This window comes from Mastomys coucha, unplaced genomic scaffold (genome assembly GCF_008632895.1).
Source record: "Mastomys coucha isolate ucsf_1 unplaced genomic scaffold, UCSF_Mcou_1 pScaffold21, whole genome shotgun sequence".
Classification (NCBI taxonomy): Eukaryota; Metazoa; Chordata; class Mammalia; order Rodentia; family Muridae; genus Mastomys; species Mastomys coucha.
In genome coordinates this window covers 137,453,154-137,470,715 of record NW_022196904.1, presented here as the reverse complement: position 1 = coordinate 137,470,715, position 17,562 = coordinate 137,453,154, and the positions used below count along the sequence as shown (strand labels likewise).

Here is a 17,562-nt window from a genome sequence, read left to right as displayed (position 1 = left end):
TGTAACTACAGCTCTGAGGTATCCAACACTTTTCTGGCCCCTGGCCTCTGCACACACAAATACACATAATTAAAAACAAATACTGGGGGCTGGACAGATACCATTCGGAACTGTTTTTAGCTGGGCAGTGGAGCTGGTGACAGTAGTATCACATGCCTTTAGTCCCAATACTTAGGAGTCAGAGACAGGCAGATGTCCACACTAGCTTGTCCTACAGGACCAGTTCCAGGCCAGTCAGGGCTAAGCAGAGAAACCCTGTTTTTAAAAAACAATAAAAATGATACCATTTAGATTTTTTTCTTTTAAATCCTGGTTTTCAGATAAAAATAGATAGTAGTCAGTGTTTGGTCTGCTGAAACTCCTGGCAGCCCAGCACCTTATCAGTCTATCCTCGGTAACGTTTACAGTATATCATTAGTAAAGTCTCATTTCCTTCTATTTAACTCAGCATACACCGATCTGACCTCATTCCTTCCTCTCATAAGAGCTTCATCTCTTTGCCTATAGCTTTAAAACTTACGAATTATCCTCAATCCCAACTGCTCACGTATCACATTCCACCAACTTGATAAGATTAACAGGATCTGTTCTCCAAGTAGAATTGAGTTTCTCAAATTGAATGACTCCTTGGAGACAGGACCTTGGGAAACACTACGTTAAAGCCATATTGCAGGCTACTGAATGAAAGTTTGAACCTTGCAGAACCCCAGAGACGCATATCCGATCTTCCGCGAGTCTCTTCCCTGTGCAGATGCAGGATTGGGACGCCACGATTCACCCCTGTTTGTAGCACAGCAAAAATCACAGAAGCTCAACGACCCGGAAGCTCAGCGAAACCTCTGGGTTCCAGAAGGACAAGCGCGAGACGGAACTTTAGTCTCACATATCCTACAGCTGCAGAGGAACGTTTTACCTGAAGGACCGCCTGGTTTCAACAAGTGTATGGTCCCCGGAAGTGCTTTCCTGTCCCTCTCCTGCCTCATCCCTTTTTGTTGAGGTTGGAGCTATGGCGGCCGCGGCAGCAGTGGGGCCTGGCCTAGAGTCCGGGCCTGGCGACTCCCCAGAAGGTCCCGAGGCGGACGCTCCGGAGCGTCGGCGGAAGGCTCACGGGATGCTGAAGCTTTACTACGGCCTCTCGGAGGGAGAGGCGACTGGGCATTCCGCAGGACCTGACCCTCTAGACCCAACAGATCTCAATGGGGCGCACTTCGACCCGGAAGTTTATCTGGACAAGGTGTGTGTGTTTGTGTGTGTGTGTGTTTGTGTGTGTGTGTTTGTGTGTGTGTGTGTGTGTGAAGTGGGGCGGGTCCAGGTGTGCGTGCGTGTGTGTGTGTGTGTGTGTGTGTGTGTGTGTGTGTGTGTGTGTGTGAAGTGGGGCGGGTCCAGACCCCAAATATATATACTGGACCCTAGATCATACTCCCGATTTGGTTGATGTGATGACGGGAGCGAGAGTTCCTAAGAGGAGGACAGTCCTTACTAAGCAATAAGGCAGATCTGGAGGATAAGGAAGCCTGGGCCGGTTAGGACTGACCTGAGGTGACATTGAGTCTGAGGCCAAGATGCTGTTTTCATAGAGCCGTGGTATGGGCGTGGCCACGCTCTGACAGGTGCTAGAGTTGACTTTAAATTGAGCCTGAAGACTTTGAAAGCTGACAAATCTCAAATTGGGTCTAACCTAGTAACCTGTGAAGTATGCCACTTAAAGGTTCCATATATAGAATTCCTTATAAGGGTGGAATCAGGGTTGCCTTGCACGGAAAGCCGACTAACCTACAGCAAGGCAGGGGGACATGAGTGAGCACTAACACTGAATGTTGCTACCTGCTTCTCCAGCTGCGTAGAGAGTGCCCTCTGGCCCAGCTGATGGACAGTGAGACGGACATGGTGCGGCAGATCCGGGCTCTAGACAGCGACATGCAGACCCTGGTGTATGAGAACTACAACAAGTTCATCTCAGCTACAGGTGATCCCACTGGGACACACTCCTCACAGTCTTACACCCCAGAGCCCCCACCCCGTGCTGAGAAAAACAGGGCTTAAAGGAAAGAGACCCCGATTACAATTGGGTCCCAGTCTTAATCCACTGGCGATGAAGTGATGACTCCTGTGTGGGCAGCGGGCTGTCCTAAGGGCCAGTGCTGGGAAGAAAGAATGAAATGCAGTGAGTTTCTCTGCAGCACTGAGGAGGCACCAAGACATTCCAGTAAACTTTAGCTTTTGTTTTGCTTGTTTATATTGTGTGCATGCATGTGTGTGGGACACAACATCTGTGTGAGGGTCAGAACAACTTTCAGGAGTCTGTTCTTTCTTTCCATCATGAGGGTCCCAGGGATTGAACTCATGTTATTGGGCTTGATGACAAACACATTTACCTGCTGCTTAAGCCATCTCACAGTCAATTAAAACTTTTTTTAAAAGTTTATTAGTGGTAACTTTTGTTTCTGCTCAGTCTGCCGTGAGAGCAGATTTGTCACTCTCTTCCCTCCTGTCTGTATCCTCATTCCTTAAGATTTAGTACTAGCCGTTTTTGGGTCCAGGAGTCACCTCACAAACCACATGAACACCAGTCTCAAGCCGGATAGTGATGGTTATTGAGTGCATACCCCAAGACTGATTGATTAGGGCAACAGCTCAGAGATCAGGAGCTGAAAGCTGCATGCTTGTACACTGGCCAGGGTCAGATTTTATAAGGAAAAAACATAATGAGCTCATAAGCAGATACAGGGCGGGCTGCAGGGTGGTCAGCCCTTTTCCAAGTGTGTTAGTAGTTTAAACATTATGGTCAAACTAACCCCTTATCTAGCTTGGCTCTGAGTGAAGTCCATGGTTGAGGAATCTAGTTTGGCTTTGCCTGAGGGCCACAGCTGGGGAATTTCTAAGAAGAGCAATAAGCCTCATATTCAATATCTGGTCAGCCTGACCCCAGTCTGAGCTAAGCTACTTTACTGTGTCTACTGCTTTTTATGTCAGCAGTATGGGATGGCTGGCAGGGCTGAAGCAAATGACTATAGTTATGCCAAGGATCAGGGCGGGGAAGCAGGCTGCAGCAGCAGCATTTAATTATGTGTGTGTGTGTCGGGGGGAGGGTATTGTGCATGTGAAGGCCGGTGGCCATGGATTCCCCTAGAGCTGGAGTTAGAGTCAGTTGTGAACCTACTGACATGGATGCTGGGTATTAAATTCAGATCTTCCACAAGAGCAGTGTGCATTCTCAGCTGTTGAGCCATCTCTCCAGCCCCACTACTAGATGCACTTGGCATTTGTATAGTAACATTGAACCTCGTGTCCAGGAGGCAGACTATAGAGAATGTTCACATCTGTGTGGCTGTGTCCTCACAGGGCACACTGCTCTGCCAATGCCTTGGTGGCAGCTATGGTAACACATCCTCTCTGTTCTTTTATCTCATTTGAACCTGATTCAGTGAGTAAGTGCTTGTTGTTAATGCTAGCTTCAAGATGAAAAGAGATAGCGATTTCTTTGTAGAGGAATTTTCCATAGGAATTTTGCCAGTATTATACTTTCTCATTTGTTGGAGTGTGTATAGTGTTTGACATTTATTTGTTACTTAATAGAGATGGCTTGAATTTTTTTGAACTTTTTCTAAGAAAGGAGACAATCATAAAGTGGATGTTTGGAGAGCTGAGATTGCTAATCTGCAAATACTACAGAGTTTTACATTTACTCATGAAATACGTGGCCACTGGCTGTAGATACCTGTAATCCCGCACTTCAGAGGCTGGCACTGAGGCTGGGAAGAGGGCAGCGGGAATGTTTTTGCTTTATGCGCTGTGTGTCTGATGTAAAGAGTTCCCTTCACTATTGATGACCAAGTTCTTTGTGGAAAAAGAAATTAAAATCTCTAGCTGGGCAGTGGTGGCACATGCCTTTAATCCCAGCACTTGGGAGGCAGAGGCAGGCGGATTTCTGAGTTCAAGGCCAGCCTGGTCTACAGAGTGAGTTCCAGGACAGCCAGGGCTACACAGAGAAACCCTGTCTCGAAAAAATAAAAAACAAAAAAAAAAGAAAAGAAATTAAAATCTCATTGTTTTGCAAATGTTTGGTCTGTAGGTTTTTGGTTTTATTCTTTGTTTTTGTTATTTAAAAAGTACTGCATGTGTGCATGCATCTGTCTGTCTGTCTGTCTGTCAGTGCAGTGTATGTCTATGTACCACATGCATATAGTGCCAGCAAAGACCAGAAGAGGTTATCAGATACTCTGGAACTGTAGTTATAGATGGTTGTGAGTCATCATGTGGGGGTTAGAAAACCAGATCTTTTCTAAGCCACAGGTTCTCTTAACTGCTGTGCCATCTCTCCAGCCCCCATGTTCTTCATGTTTTTGAAGTCAAAAATAGGTGTTAAACCCAGGCATAGTGGCTCACACCTTTAATCCCAGCACTTGGGAGGCAGAGGTGGAAGGACCTCTGTGAGTTCAAGGCTGGCCTAGTAAGTTCCAGGTCAGAACTACATAATAAGACCCTGTCTCAAAAACAAACAAACAAACAAATAAACAAAACAGAAAAAAACAAAAAAGAAAAGAAGTTAAACTGAGTTGGTGATGCTTGAATATAATCCCAGCACTTGCTTGGGAGGTAAACACAATCACATCATAGTAAATTGGAGACTTGCCTGGTCCAGATAGCAAGCTGCAGGCCTTCCAGGGCTAAATTGGGAGACTGTGTCAGAATGAAAATAAATGTTCAACTTGAGTTAGGATTGTGGTGGGATTATAGAATGGGGCGGGGCTTGAGGCTGAGGGGCAGCCAGGTAATGGTCAAGATATGGAGCAGAGGCAAGAATATGTAGGATCAATGACCTAAGTGACCAGTCAAGAATGGCCAGAGGCTTGTTCAAACTTTTTTTAAAGATTTCTTTTATATATATGACTACACGGTTGCTCTCTTCAGACACACAAGAAGAGGGCATCAGATCCCATTACAGGTGGCTATGAGCCACCATGTGGCTGCTGGGAATTGAACTCAGGACCTCTGGAAGAGCAGCCAGTGCTCTTAACCACTGAGCTATCTCTCCAGCCCTCATTCACATTGTTGATGTGCAGGCAGTGATAGGAAGGAGGCAAGAGGAGGCCAGTAGGCATGGCAGAGTAGGGCAGGAAACAGAAAGGTGAGACATGGTTTTCTAAAATGGGATTTACAGGGAAGAGACATAGAGACAGAAGCATTAAGGGGCTAGGCCCTGAGGTATTTGAAAGAAAAATAGCCGTCTTACACAGATTTCAGTTTGGCTGGAAGGGAAAGGGCTTTATAGAAGATGCAGCATGTTCTAGAAGTCCACTGACAATTTGGGCCATTTGGGAAAGGAGTCTGAGTGAGCATGTTGACTGACCTGCTGTGTGCAGAGGGTGTTCCAGAAGTGAGTGATCAGGTGGCCTTTCCTTTCAGAGCCTGTGCTCTAATGAGTCAGAAGTTCTGGCCATGCAAAGTGTCTCTAGCTATTTTCGGGATCTAGATTCTGACTGACTGATGAGACAGATTGACACCAGAAGTTTGTTCCTGAGTTCACTTTTAAGGGTTCTAAAAGAGTAGCTCTGTGCGCATCATCCAGAGAGAATGAAGACAGAGAGGAAGGTGAAATTCAGTTTACTCTCCGTTTGGCTGAGCTGGGGTGAGAGCTTGTCTTCCACGTTTGAGTCCTAGTCAATAACTCCAGGATTATATGAGAGGACAAAAGCAGGGAGCCACGGGGTACATGCAGCAACCTCTGTCAGGCTAGGGGGCCTGGAGCTCTGAGCTCTGCACATAGAGGTTCAGGTCTGCTGATGGTGCCAGGGACCAGTTCCCTTCCAGAACAAAATGAGCTGGAAAGGAAAAATGGAAAGCAAGTTTGGACAAAATGGAGTCACTAGTCAGGACAGTGAGAAGATGCTTTTAAAAAATAAAACATTTTCCCTCCAATTTTAAGTAGTCTCCCCCTCTTCTCTCCACACCAAGAACCAGGTAAGCAGGGCTTGTTGGACCAACGTAATAACCTTCTTGCCCATACATGCTGATGCCAAGTCCCAATCCGTTTTTAGTCAAATCACTGAAATGCACCTTCCTGCCTTAGTCATTTTCATTTCCCTCTCTTGGCTCCTGCCCTTCTAGACACTATTCGAAAGATGAAGAATGACTTCCGGAAGATGGAAGATGAGATGGACCGTCTGGCCACCAACATGGCAGTGATCACCAACTTCAGCGCACGAATCAGTGCCACACTACAGGACCGACATGAGCGCATCACCAAGCTAGCAGGTAGGCTCTGTACTGGCCAGGCCCTGAAGTCAGCCACCCTGAGCTCTGCAGCTCACTTGCACTTCCTGTCCCCTAGGGGTACATGCACTACTGCGGAAGCTGCAATTCCTTTTTGAGCTGCCTTCCCGCCTCACCAAGTGCGTGGAGCTGGGTGCCTATGGGCAGGCTGTGCGCTACCAGGGCCGTGCCAGGGCCGTGCTGCAGCAGTACCAACACCTGCCGTCCTTCCGCGCCATTCAGGATGACTGCCAGGTCATCACAGCCCGCTTGGCCCAGCAGCTGCGGCAGCGCTTCAGGTGTGGTTTCTGGGCCTGGTCATTGTTCTCCAATCACATCGAGTGCCCGCCACATTTTTTCTCCCCTGCAGCCCACCAGCTTTCTTCACTGCATCTCTGTCCCTACAGGGAAGGCTGCTCAGGTGCCCCGGAGCAGGCCGAGTGTGTGGAGCTGCTGCTGGCCCTAGGCGAGCCTGCTGAGGAGCTGTGTGAGGAGTTCCTGGCGCATGCTCGGGGACGGCTGGAGGAAGAACTGAGCAGCCTGGAGACAGAGCTGGGGCCCTCCCCTCCAGCGCCTGATGTGTTAGAGTTCACCGACCATGGTGGCAATGGTTTTGTGGGTGGCCTCTGCCAGGTGGCAGCAGCCTACCAGGAGCTGTTTGCTGCTCAGGGCCCTGCTGGTGCGGGGAAGCTGGCAGCCTTCGCGCAGGAGTTGGGCGGCCGCTACTTTGCACTGGTTGAGCGGCGGCTGGCACAGGAGCAGGGTGGTAGTGACAACTCACTGTTGGTGCGGGCGCTAGATCGCTTCCACCGGCGCCTACGAGCACCTGGGGCCCTGCTGGCTGCTGCTGGGCTTTCAGAGTCCGCCACAGAGATTGTGGAGCGGGTGGCCCGTGAGCGCCTGAGCCACCATCTGCAAGGTCTGAAGGCTGCCTTCCTGAGCAGCCTGACGGATGTTCGCCAGGCCCTGGCAGCACCTCGCCTAGCTGGGAAGGAGGGCCCCAGCCTGGCTGAGTTGCTGGCCAATGTCGCCAGCTCCATCCTAAGCCACATCAAGGCTTCACTGGCTTCTGTGCATCTCTTCACTGCCAAGGAGGTGTCCTTCTCCAATCAGCCCTACTTCAGGGTATGTCTGTCCTGGGCTTTGGGTATTCGTTTTGCTGACTGGCCCTCCAGCATCCTTTTACTAGTATTGGGGGAACCTGGGAACATGTCACCAGCCCCACACAGTACTATCCCAAGTACTCTGCAGGTGGATTCACATTCTCAGGAAGCAATCTGGAGGAGAAAATGCTATGCAGTGGACTAAAGATAGAAGGATACCAGGGGCCTCACTGCTGTCAGCCTCACCACCTAGGCGGGGAAGCAGGGGGGGGGAGGGCTATCCGTTAGAGTAGGGTTAAGGCAGAGGGAGGAACAGCCCTATGCTCTGACTTTGCGGAACCTCCGAGAAAGGACTAGTAGTGGATCTGGGCTTCCCTTCACAGGGCGAGTTCTGCAGCCAGGGAGTCCGTGAGGGCCTCATCGTGGGTTTCATCCGCTCCATGTGCCAGACAGCCCAGAGCTTCTGTGACAGCCCCGGAGAGAAAGGAGGTGCCACACCACCTGCACTGCTCCTGCTGCTCTCTCGCCTCTGCCTGGATTATGAGACAGCCACCATCTCCTACATCCTCACACTCACTGATGAACAGTTTCTGGTGCAGGTGAAGTGGCTCAGGAAAGGGCAAAAGGCACTAATGCCGGTAACAAAGGAGGTTCTGTTGCCAGAATCAGACTGTTGGTCTGAACCCATCTCACCCTCTGCTTCCTAGGGTTTGCTCACCTCCACCTTGGTGGTAGTTTCTGATCTGTCTCTAGTACCTCCAACCCTTGTCCTCTGCTTTCCTGGCTTAGGATCAGTCTCCCGTTACACCTGTGAGTACACTGTGTGCAGAGGCCAGAGAGACAGCACGGCGGCTGCTTACTCACTATGTGAAGGTGCAAGGCCTGGTCATATCACAGATGCTACGTAAAAGTGTGGAGACACGGGACTGGCTCAGTACTCTGGAGCCCCGGAATGTGCGTGCTGTCATGAAGCGTGTGGTGGAGGACACTACAGCTATTGATGTACAGGTGCTGCCACAGGCTGGCTGGTGGAACCTCAGTGCATGCTGGGTTCCTGGAAAACAGTTCTCCAAGGACCAAGACAAAAGGGGTCTGGCTGTACCCTTCTTGTGCCACTAGAACCCTCATTTCATACTTGTGGGAATGTGCAGGCCCAAAGTAACCCAAAACGCTGAAGCAGGGATGACCTGAAAGTTGGGTTTAAGACTAGGTTTTGCTCTGCCTTTGTTCTACCCTCCTGGTTGTATAAGTGGTGATGTACCTATGACTCTTGAGCAAGTGGGTAAGGGAAGTCTGTCAGTAACCCACGCTCTGGCCTTGCAGCACACCTCTTTTCTCCGCCAGGTGGGGCTCCTGTATGAAGAGGGTGTCCGTAAGGCCCAGAGCAGTGACTCCAGCAAAAGGACCTTCTCTGTATACAGCAGCTCCCGGCAGCAGGGCCGCTATGCACCTAGCTACACACCCAGGTCAGGCTAGGAGGGAGCCTCCCTGAGATAGACAAAAGAGGGAGGGCGGCAAAGTGGTCTCCGACTCTTTCCTTCCCTTTCCAGTGCTCCAATGGATACAAACCTCTTGAGCAATATTCAGAAGCTGTTCTCTGAACGAATTGATGTGTTCAGCCCTGTGGAGTTCAACAAGGTCTGAAGTACCTTCCCATCTAGATCCCAGGGGGAAGTTTGGCTCCCACAGCAATTCAGAGAGCCCTAGGACTCCATCAGAGCTTAACTAAAGGTTACTTTATCTAGTCTAGGTCCAGAGCAGACCTTGTCCATCTAGATGCTCATTTCAAGGCTTCTTTGTTCTCACTCTATTCTCTCTTTAGTCTTCAGGGGTTCCCAGTCATATCTTGATCTCTGCCCCACCGCAGCCCAAGCTCAGTGACCTCTTTCCTCCATTTCTACTTAATAGTCAGTGGTGACTGCTGCCCATCATGTTCATGCTGCCCCATCTCTGATCTGACCACCAGAACTTATCTGCTTCCTTCCTTCATGGTGGCAACATTGCATTGTTCCCTCCTTACCTGAGCCCTAGAAATGCCTGTCTTTATCTCCCTTGCCTCTGCTCAGAATTTGGAAGTATGCTCCTCCCCAAAAGCCTGCAGTCACTGAGCTGCATCCATGTGTCCACCTGCAGGTGTCGGTGCTGACTGGCATCATTAAGATCAGCTTGAAGACACTACTGGAGTGTGTGCGCCTGCGCACCTTTGGGCGCTTCGGGCTGCAGCAGGTGCAAGTGGACTGCCACTTTCTACAGCTTTACTTGTGGCGCTTTGTGGCTGATGAGGAGCTAGTGCACCTGCTGCTGGACGAAGTAGTAGCCTCAGCTGCCCTGCGCTGTCCCGATCCAGTGCCCATGGAACCCAGTGTTGTCGAGGTCATCTGCGAGCGTGGCTAGAACCTGCCGACGAGTCTCGTAGCTGCCGAATCGCCCAGTCCTCCCTGTGCCCTGTTCTCATCCTAGAGGCCCCTCCCCGCTGGCGGGTTTATGGATCCTTCTAATAAACTTAAGTGATCTCCCACCTCTTGCCTGCAGGGGCGGGACCTGCCTGGGTTGGGTTTTAATGCCGAAGCTTCTGAGGCGCCAGCACAGAGCCCGCCTCCCAGCGCTGATTGGCTACTGTGCTGGGCCCAGGGTGGTCAGAGGGCGCCTCCAGTTAAAGATCACTGAACAAGAGCAGCAGCTTTCCTACCTCAGTGTTGAGACGGATACAGAGGCTTAGCCAGGCTATCTGGATGGGGCTGGCTGTGTTTCCTTGATCGACTTTTGTGAACCATTGTTCCCCGGCAAAGCAGAGATCATGTCTTCTCGTGAGGCCTCCCAGGCCCCACTGGAATTTGGGGGGCCGTTGGGTAAATGGGAAGGTTCGGGGTGGAGGCTGAACTGATGCTACTTAACGGGAGCAGGGTAGGATACGAGCTGTATAGAAGGCTTTTGGGAAGTTTGGCAGAAGGATCCGGTGCGCCGGGTGGTGAGGTGCCTGCAGGAGAGGAGAGACGGATACTGACAGCTGCACAGCAGGGGGGATGTGTAACGAAAGAGTAGGAAAAGCAGGATGGTCTTGGGGAATGCCAGAGCCTGGTAGAGGACCAAGATGAAAATCAAGGTAGGAGAATGGCTCTGGGAACCTGCTAAGTAGGCAGGTGACTCAAGGCCCCTGAGAACTTGAGAGCGCTCTGGGAGCAGCAGTCACGCGACACAGTGGTCCTCTCTCTCCAGGTGCCATGGCTATGCTGATCCTACTGCCTGCCACCATGTTCCACCTGCTCCTGGCGGCCCGCTCTGGCCCGGCGCGCCTCCTGGCCCTACCGGCCTATCTGCCTGGGCTAGAGGAGTTGTGGAGCCCACGGGCTCTGCTGCTGTTGGTCACCTGGCTTGGCCTGCAGGTGGCGCTCTATTTGCTGCCTGCACGCAAGGTGTGTGCTCTGTTTTAACACACCAGGGAGGAGGGTGCAGGGAGGGCTGGACCAGGGGGAAGACTTCCCCAGGCCTTATAAAACCTGCCCTGTACCCGCAGGTGGCCGAAGGGCTGGAATTGAAGGACAAGAGTCGCCTGCGCTATCCTATTAATGGTGACTGGGGTTTTCCCTCCTCCTCCCTGAATCAGTTAGAGGGGTTGGGGTGGTTCCAAGGGTAGTGGGAGGTTTATGGACTAGCTCTGATGACGTTTGTTCCCGTATGGGAATCTCACTATGCTCCCATCTCTTTTGCTGCTACTCAGCTCCAAACCAATGTTCTCCCAGAACTCTGAGAGAGAGAGAGAGAGAGAGAGAGAGAGAGAGAGAGAGTTAGTTTTAGCTGTAGAAGTATGTGAGCCACCCCAGGGCTCACTCTGTGCTGTGGTTCAGGCTTCCAGGCTCTGGTGCTAACAGCCCTGTTGGTGGGGCTAGCGGTGTCAGTGGGGCTGCTGCCCCTGGGGGCACTCCCTGGAATGCTCCTGCCCCTGGCCTTTGCGACCACTCTCACCAGCTTTATCTTCAGCCTCCTTCTCTATGCAAAGGCTTTGGTAGCTCCTGCCTCGGCCCTGGCTCCTGGGGGAAACTCAGGTGAGAAGGGTCCCAGTGAGGTGGGGTGAGGTAGGTGGGATGCCTACCTCTTGGGCCTTAACTCTCTGTTGTTCCCCAGGAAATTTTGTGTATGACTTCTTTCGGGGACGGGAGCTGAACCCTCGCCTTGGTTCCTTTGACTTCAAATATTTCTGTGAGCTGAGACCTGGCCTCATCGGCTGGGTATGCTGGGCATGCTGGGCTTAACTGTGCTGGTCTTGGGCCAGGAGAAGAGCAGAGTGGGATAGCATTGCTGGGTGGACAGCAATCATCATTCATTCATTTGTCAATATGCTGCTGAGCTATGAACCCATGGGTTTGTTTTAATAGTAAGACCAAGAGGGTTTTTTTTTTAAGATTTATTTATTTATGTATGTGAGTACACTGTAGCTGTACAGATAGTTGTGAGCCTTCATGTGATGGTGAGAATTTTATTTTTTTTTAGGACCTCTGCTCACTCCAGTCAACACCGCTCCCTCCAGTCGGCCCTGCTTGCTAGGGCCCAAAGGTTTATTTATTATTATACATAAGTACACAGTAGCTGACTTCAGGCACACTAGAAGAGGGCAGTCAGATCTCATTACAGGTGGTTGTGAGCCACCATGTGGTTGCGGGGATTTTAACTTAGGACCTTTGGAAGAGCAGTTGGTGCTCTTACCCACTGAGTCATCTCTCCAGCCCCCCCAAAGGGGTTTTAATACCAAATCTTTTTAAAAAAGAGAGAGCCAGGCAGTGATGGCGCATGCCTTTAATCCCAGCACTTGGGAGGCAGAGGCAGGTGGATTTCTGAGTTCAAGGCCAGCCTGGTCTACAGAGTGAGTTCCAGGACAGCCAGGGCTATACAGAGAAACCCTGTCTTGAAAAAACAAACAAAAAAAAAACAAAACAAACCAAAACAAAAAACCCAAACAGAGAGAGAGCATTTGGCTAGCACACATAAAGCGCTAGGTTCCAACCCTAGCACCACAAAACTAAATCTATACAGCACAACAGTGATGACAGGTTGTGTAGGGGAAGCAAAGCAGGCAGGGAGCTGGAAGAGCATGAGCAGCTCTCGATGTAGAGGCCAAGTACAAAACTGACTTCAAAGATAGCTAAGGAAAAGCTTGAAGTACCAGGGATTGTCAGATTTAACACCTCGTTTGTCATTAGTGGACTTGACAACTCACCAGCTATTCTTGTGTTAAGATCACACATATGTGGGTGGGTGGTGGCTGGAGAGCTCCAAAGGGGCTCAGGCAAGGTCCCACATTCACCACAGAGGAGATCCTAGCAGAGGCAGAGCCAGTGTCCGCTGAATCTGAGTTTGGGTTGGGTTTAGTTTTGAAACAGGTCTCACGAGGATAGTCCAGACTAGTCTCAAAATCAAGGTCCCTTCTGCTTCCCTCAGCTAATGAAGTAACTAGGATTACAGTTACTGCAATCCCACCAGGCCTAGTTCCAACATTAATCTGGAGACTGGTCTGCCCGCATATAAGGTTATTTTCTCACTCATAAACAGGATGGAATGAAATTTTCTTCTAAGATTGCCTGTGAGAGCTGGGTGTGGTAGGGCATACCCTTTATCCCAGCACTCCAGAGGCAATGGCAGGCAGATCTCTGTGAGTTCAAGGCCAACCTGGTCTGTATGGTTCCAGGTCAACCAAGGCTACTTAGTGAAACTTTTTTTTTTTTTTTTTAAGAAAATACCACATCAGTATTATTACATTATTCAGGCCACTGGAGCTACTAGAATGAGAGTATAAAGCTAGGCAGTGGTGGTGCACACCTTTAATCCAGCACTTTGGCAAAAACAGGTGAATCTCTGTGAGTTCAAGGCTACCCTGGTCTACAGAAGAAGCTCCAGGACAGCCAGGGATACACAAAGCAACCCTGTCTTATAAAGGAGAAGAAGAGAAAGAAGAAAAAGAAAGAAGAAGGAGGAGGAAGAGGAGGAGGAAGAGGGTGCAAAGTTTTGGTTCATAATAAGCCAATTCTTAGCTCTACAAACATATTAGTTTTCAAACAAGAATTCAAGCAGGGCCCTGATTATTACGATTTCTCATATGGAAGTGGAAAAGAGAGCTTTAGCAAAGATACATATTCTGCCCAAGTGACAAAGCTCAGATTCAAAAGCAGGAGTTTTAAGTTAAGGCAGAGTTGCAATCCAGTGTCTCTCAAGTACAGGACCTGGTCCATTCAACATGTGAAAAGACAGGTGAAAGAAGGGGAGAGATTGGCACCATCCTACTCAGATGTTCCCATTCAGACAATGGCCCTGTCCCCACCTCCCTTAGGTCCTCATTAACCTGGCGCTGCTGATTCAGGAAGCAGAGCTTCGGGGGAGTCCTTCACTGGCTATGTGGCTGGTCAATGGCTTCCAATTGTTCTATGTGGGTGATGCCCTCTGGTATGAGGTGAGGCTGGATTGGACAGTGGGAGGCAAGCAGGGGATCCTGAGGATGTCATCTGGACTAAGGCAGTATTCGGGTCATGTTCCTGCAGGAGTCTGTCCTCACCACCATGGACATAATACATGATGGTTTTGGCTTCATGCTGGTCTTTGGAGACCTAGCCTGGGTACCATTCACCTACAGTCTGCAGGCCCAGTTCCTGTTGTACCATCCACAGCCTCTGGAGTTGCCCATGGCTTTGCTCATCTGCTTCATTAAGGGTCAGTAGGAGAGCCCTGCATTCCCCCTTCCCTTTCATTCATACTTTATTCATACCCATCAGGTAGGCCCCAGACTCTTTTTTTTTTTTTTAAAGATTTATTTTTATTTATGTATATATGCATGTATTCATAGATATATCACATGTGTTCAGGTACCTGCAGAGTTCAATAGAGGGTATCAGATCCCCTAGAACTGAAGTTACAGGCATTTGTGAACACGGGTGCTGGGAACTGAACTCAGGTCTTCTGCAGGAGCAGCCAGTGCCCTTTTTTTTTTTTTTAAAGATTTTTTATTATTATAAATAAGTACACTGTAGCTGTCTTCAGACGCACCAGAAGAGGGTGTCAGATCTCATTACAGATGGTTGTGAGCCACCATGTGGTTGCTGGGATTTGAACTCAGGACATCTGGAAGAGCAGTCGGTGCTCTTACCTGCTGAGCCATCTCACCAGCCCAGGCCCCAGACTCTTGATTCTGGGAGCCATAGCAGAGCCTGGGATTTGGCAGGCTTTGGTCAGGGTTAGGCAAAAGGCTGGGACTCATACCTCACCACCTGCTCATACTTTCTCTCAGCTACTGGTTACTACATCTTCCGAAAGGCCAACTCCCAGAAGAACACATTTAGAAAGAATCCTTCTGACCCCAGTGTGGCTGGTAAGCTGGGTCTCTTAGAGGTTATGGGTAAGGTGAAACAGCGAGGCTTTGTGGTTCCGTTTCATTAGCCGTCTTTCTCTAGGTCTTGAGACCATCCCTACTGCCACAGGGAAACAACTGCTGGTGTCTGGGTGGTGGGGTATGGTTCGACACCCCAACTACTTGGGAGACCTCATCATGGCTCTGGCCTGGTCCTTGCCCTGTGGTGAGTGGGTTTTGGAGTAGGTTGGTGTGCCTGGTGGGAGGACTGACGGGTTACTGGAGGTGGACGAAAAGCCTATGACCTAATACCCTGTGTGCCATCAGCTGTGAAAGCTTTTATGAGTTGGGTGCTGGTGCCTGTTCATGCAGCCCCTTTCCTCCAGGGCTATCCCATCTGCTGCCCTACTTCTACGTCCTTTACTTCACTGCATTGCTGGTGCACCGAGAGGCCCGAGACGAGCACCAGTGCCTGCGAAAGTATGGCCGTGCCTGGCAGGAGTACTGCAAGCGTGTGCCTTACCGAATCATACCCTATGTCTACTGAAGCAGATCCATCTAAGCAGTTCTACTCAGCATGGATGCTCAAAGGTGTTTGCTTAAAGCAAGAGGGAGCCACTGCTCCCAGAAGGAAATTGTTTTTCCCCATTGAATAAATGTTTTCAACCTTTGCTGTATTTTTCTTCTATCCTGGGGTCAGCGACTTGAGGCTTGGGGATGACTAGTTGACTAAGGAAAGCTTAAAAGTGGTTTGAGGCCAGGCGTGGTGGTACACGCCTTTAATCCCAGCACTTGGGAGGCAGAGGCAGGAGGATTTCTGAGTTCGAGGCCAGCCTGGTCTACAGAGTGAGTTCCAGGACAGCCAGGGCTACACAGAGAAACCCTGTCTCAAAAAAAGTGGTTTGTGGGCCCAAAAATCTGACTGTGAGAGAGGTAACTGGTTACTCTCAGAAATGGGCACTTCAGGCCTGGGGGATGTAGCTCAGTTATAGAGTGCTTGTGTAGCACATAGGAAACTTTGCTATTCAGCACTGCGTTTATTAAATTCAAAACGTGGCTAACACCCGTAACCTCCCACTTTCAAGGTGGGAGACAGATGAGAAGTTCAAGGTCTTCCTCAACTACACGGTAACTTCAAGAGAAGCCTAGGACAGGGCACCATCTCTAAAGAAAAGAAAGGCACTGCCAACATTTGGGCAGACCAGACACATCTTTATTAACGACATGGATACCCGCTTCAGCCAGGGAGTTCCTCAATGAGAGTCCTTGGAGTGGGTGGAACTGGGCCTCCCCAAAGCCGTTCTAGCTGTCCAGTAAGGGTTGCCATCTCCTCAGCTGTCACAGCATGGGCTCGGTAGGCTCTGGCACAGTCTAGAGCCAGGGGTGTGAGGGCAGCCTCATTTTCATTGGTCCAAGCCAGCAGGAACTGGCACTTCTTCCGAGCCCGGTAAAGTCGATCTCGCTCTTCACCAACCACAGCCTGTTTCCGGGCTCGTCCCAGGGTCTGAGCTAGGTGCCCCAGTGCTGTAAGCGTGTACCCTTTCTGATTGACAGGACCCTCGCCCAGCAGGATGCGGGCAACTTCTTGCATAGCACCCCGTGTACCCAGGGGCCCAGGTGGGTGCTCGCCTGCTTCCAGAACGTGTGCTGCGGCCTGTAGGGCTTCTTCTGTAGAGTCAAAGACTTGCTGGGCTCCCAGGGCCCCGGAAACATGGAGCAGAGTGGCACAAAAGTCAGAGAGTAGCGCGTCGTCGTCCCCTCCATGATAGAGGGCGAGAGTATGAGCGTAGGCGAACAGGACATTGGGCAGCTGGAAGCGCACCAGTGGCGATGTCGGGCTGCGGCTCAGACTGGCCAGTGCTGGGATGCGAGCAGGCAATGCGGGAGGTCTGGCGGCACTGGAGTCTTCAGCAAGCGGTTCCGCGGCAGCGGCATCATCCACGGATTCCAGCGCGGTCCTCGCAGGGACGGGCTCCGGCTCCGCAAGATCTCTGCTCCGGGCATGATCCAGCTCCTCCAGAAAACGTGGGCCTGTGCCGCGGCCCCACCACCAGGGCCGCCACGGAGGCAGAAGGCGTCCGGCTTCCCCACGGCTCAGCAGCCGCTCGAACGCCGCCTTCTCAGCCGGCGATAAACGTTCCCAAAGTCCAGAAAGGCCGCCCGGTCGCGTGCCGGGCCCGAGGCCTGCTTCCTCTGGTTCCTCCTCGGCTTCCCGTTGTTCACGCAGACGGCGTAACGCGCCCGCCAGCCGGCTGGGCGAAGCGCTTCGGCCACGGAGCTCTCGCAGCACTTGGTCGCGGTAAAAGTCTTCGGCGCAGGCGCCGTGCGCCCGGTAGCAGCGCAGCGAGCAGTAGGGAGCGTTGCAGCGCGGGCAGGTGTAGCGCGCTGGTAGCGCTTCCCCGGCCGGGCAGAAGCGGCAGAGCCCTGCGGGCTCCATGGAAACTGGTGCCACTTGTCTGGGACCAGCCCCGCCACTTCCGGCGCTTCTTCCGTTATTTCCGCCTTTATGTGCGCGTTGGGGTGGGGGCGGGGCGTAGCCTCCTTTCGGCGCGGTCCCGAGACTCCTCGGTAACTTTCGTTTCCGGAGTACTTTTTTTTTTTTTTTGAGCAAGCGCAGAAGTCGTCCAAGCTCTTCCCAACATGTCTGCTCGCCGAGTTCGGAGAAGTTTGTGTCGCTCATCCCAGCTTCTTCTTTGTGTTGTACCAAATTGTGCAAAAATAGACTAGCTTTTAAATACCAAAACCGGGCTGGAGAGATGGCTCAGCGGGTAAAAACACCGACTGCTCTTCCGAAGGTCCTGAGTTCAAATCCCAGCAAACACATGGTGGCTCACAACCACCCATGATGAGATCTGACGCTCTCTTCTGGTGTGTCTG

The 17,562-nt window shown here is 51.0% G+C and overlaps 3 protein-coding genes across 3 annotated transcripts; 2 read left to right on the top strand and 1 right to left on the bottom strand.

Moving 5' to 3' along the window:
• The first annotated feature begins 893 nt into the window (after window positions 1-893).
• On the top strand, window positions 894-9,873 carry Vps51 (VPS51 subunit of GARP complex). Its single transcript, XM_031389393.1, has 10 exons — window positions 894-1,234; window positions 1,837-1,966; window positions 6,109-6,255; window positions 6,332-6,551; window positions 6,660-7,377; window positions 7,739-7,954; window positions 8,145-8,363; window positions 8,700-8,821; window positions 8,906-8,993; window positions 9,489-9,873. The coding sequence occupies exons 1-10, from the start codon at window positions 1,007-1,009 to the stop codon at window positions 9,747-9,749; spliced, it is 2,349 nt and encodes a 782-aa protein (XP_031245253.1). The 5' UTR covers window positions 894-1,006; the 3' UTR covers window positions 9,750-9,873.
• A 54-nt stretch (window positions 9,874-9,927) lies between these two features.
• Window positions 9,928-15,356, top strand: Tm7sf2 (transmembrane 7 superfamily member 2). Its single transcript, XM_031389397.1, has 10 exons — window positions 9,928-10,204; window positions 10,572-10,768; window positions 10,870-10,924; window positions 11,201-11,398; window positions 11,478-11,581; window positions 13,675-13,794; window positions 13,883-14,051; window positions 14,626-14,706; window positions 14,789-14,911; window positions 15,072-15,356. Exons 1-10 carry the CDS (start codon window positions 10,153-10,155, stop codon window positions 15,230-15,232), a joined length of 1,260 nt encoding a protein of 419 aa, XP_031245257.1. The 5' UTR covers window positions 9,928-10,152; the 3' UTR covers window positions 15,233-15,356.
• Window positions 15,357-15,876: 520 nt separating this feature from the next.
• On the bottom strand, window positions 15,877-17,173 carry Znhit2 (zinc finger HIT-type containing 2). Its single transcript, XM_031389394.1, has one exon. The coding sequence runs from the start codon at window positions 17,120-17,122 to the stop codon at window positions 15,923-15,925; it is 1,200 nt and encodes a 399-aa protein (XP_031245254.1). The 5' UTR covers window positions 17,123-17,173; the 3' UTR covers window positions 15,877-15,922.
• Between the last annotated feature and the right edge of the window lie 389 nt (window positions 17,174-17,562).